General features: G+C 35.5%; 1 protein-coding gene across 1 annotated transcript in view; it reads left to right on the top strand.

Moving 5' to 3' along the window:
- The window catches only part of SATB1 (SATB homeobox 1), a 73,572-nt gene that overhangs the window by 7,746 nt on the left and 63,640 nt on the right, over positions 1-2,186 (top strand). The window contains exons 4-5 of the mRNA XM_010017543.1: positions 386-512; positions 1,239-1,362. Of these exons, the coding sequence (XP_010015845.1) occupies positions 386-512; positions 1,239-1,362 (251 nt within the window). The remainder of the gene's footprint in view (positions 1-385; positions 513-1,238; positions 1,363-2,186) is intronic.

Below are 2,186 nucleotides of genomic sequence, written 5' to 3'. Positions count from 1 at the left end.
TTTTTTTTTAATACTCAGTCCTTGCACTGCAAAATCCTTCCTAATTTAGCAAGAGGAATGCTATTATATCATATCCTATTTGAATTCATGGGAACTTAGGAAAATACACTTCTATAGATATTAAAAAAATGCTACTGTAATGCATTTGTATGATTTCATAATATAGGTAAAGCCTATGCTTGGTAGTGTGTGGGTGGGGGTTTTTTTGGGGGGGTGTTCTTTTGTTTTGCCAGATTGAAGAGGCTAGAAACAAAGGTGGTGATCTTGTTAAAATCAGGTATTTCTTTTACCCCTAGGAATTAACAGGTAAATTACTTCTTTTTCCCCATTTTTCCTGCCCTTCTTGCCCACTTTCCCTCCCTCTCAAAAAATAAAAATCCCACAGGGCTTATCCAGGTTGGGAAGTGGAATCCAGTTCCACTCTCCTATGTGACAGATGCCCCTGATGCTACAGTAGCAGACATGCTGCAAGACGTGTATCATGTGGTCACACTGAAAATCCAGTTACACAGGTAAGTTGCATACCAGTTCTGGGATGTGAACTGTTACTTGTCTGCTCTTACTGTTCATATTGCTCATATTTAATTCCCACTGTGCCGTGTGCTCAAAGTACAAAGGCTTATCTAAATTCCTTTTTAGTTACTCTAATTCTTCTTTAACTTACAGTATACTATTGCAGAAAACTTTTATAGCTCTGATACATAGATTTTCTTTGGATATCTCATTAAAACTATATTGCATTTTAGTCAATTAAATGATGCATTACAAGAAGGCATTTTACATAAAGTTTACTTAAGAGAAAAATATTTTTGCATATCATGAACAGTACCATCTGTGTGCATTTTGTAGAAGAATGACTTGCTCACACTTATTGTTGCTGTCTAGGTTCTTAAATTCACAGTAGCAAAAAAGAAAAAAACAGTTAATATATTAATGCTTTTCATGATCAGTTGTGAGAAAGCATTACACCTTAAATTGTTTTACCAAGCGCATCAGAGCAGGAAGGTAGAAGTAACATGAAAAAATAGTCGCCACATGCAGCTGATGTATAATTCATGCATCAATACAGCAGATGTGTTGTATAAAGTAATTAACTAATCGGAACAATCAGGAGACCGAGAGCAATCTCCAGATGCATCTGCTTGATGCGCAAAATGAAATCTGTCTGTCTTAAAGGAATGTTCTGCAGCAGGATGCAATCTTGTAATAATCCCTTTTCTAATCTGTGTTTCAAATAGTTGCCCTAAACTAGAAGACTTGCCTCCTGAACAATGGTCTCACACAACAGTAAGAAATGCTCTGAAGGACTTACTGAAGGATATGAACCAGAGTTCATTGGCCAAGGAATGTCCCCTTTCACAGGTACTTAGCATAACATGTAATAAATAATAAAGCACTATAGGCAACGCTGATGTGAGATTTGAGATTTCTACAGACTGTAGCAAGTAGTACCCGTGGAGTGAATCTGCCAAAAATGCAAATTCATTTGACCACTTCATGATCTTTATAAATATGCCTGATTCATTTTGAACATAGTCTTACAACATTTCCCATGGGGAGTCATGAAAGGTTGTTTACACCACACTAAAATTGTCTCACAGCAAACTGGATTTTAACTGGTTTTTTGTCTTTAGTCTTTGAACTGCTTTGATGCAACTACTTTTTTCAAGCACATGTGTTCAAGATGTTAAAAGGCTCTTTACTTACTGCTGTCAAAAGTACTATTGAATCTGAATGCTTGTTAGATAACCTACAGTAGTTTTAAATGCTAATTCGTAAAATGAGACAGTCTTTGGCATGCTATATGAGAAGGGAATAAAGAATAAAGCTCTTTGGATGATGTGTTGTTGTTGCAAACAACCAAAGGAAAAGCAGTCATTTATTAGTTCTAATCAAAATATACCTAAACAAAAATGAAACCTCAATTTATGTATTGCTAAATATTGAACTGATGCTTTCCTCAAGCCTTAGCTGTATTGTTCTTTTCTGCCATTCTTTTTGTAGTTCTTTTGTTACTGTGAAGTTACTGTGAAGGCGCAACTTATTTTTCTGTGCATTACGCTGTCCAATGATGATGTGGTGGGAACATCATATTTCTTTTCAGCTTTTTAAGTTTAAAAAAATGTGTATTGTTGTGCAGTAGTGGAGGCAAATTCAGTATACAAATAAATGATGCTAGTTGTGGT

The sequence above is a fragment of the Nestor notabilis genome, unplaced genomic scaffold (genome assembly GCF_000696875.1).
Source record: "Nestor notabilis isolate BGI_N333 unplaced genomic scaffold, ASM69687v1 scaffold267, whole genome shotgun sequence".
NCBI lineage: Eukaryota > Metazoa > Chordata > Aves > Psittaciformes > Psittacidae > Nestor > Nestor notabilis.
This window is presented reverse-complemented; position numbering and strand designations above follow the sequence as displayed.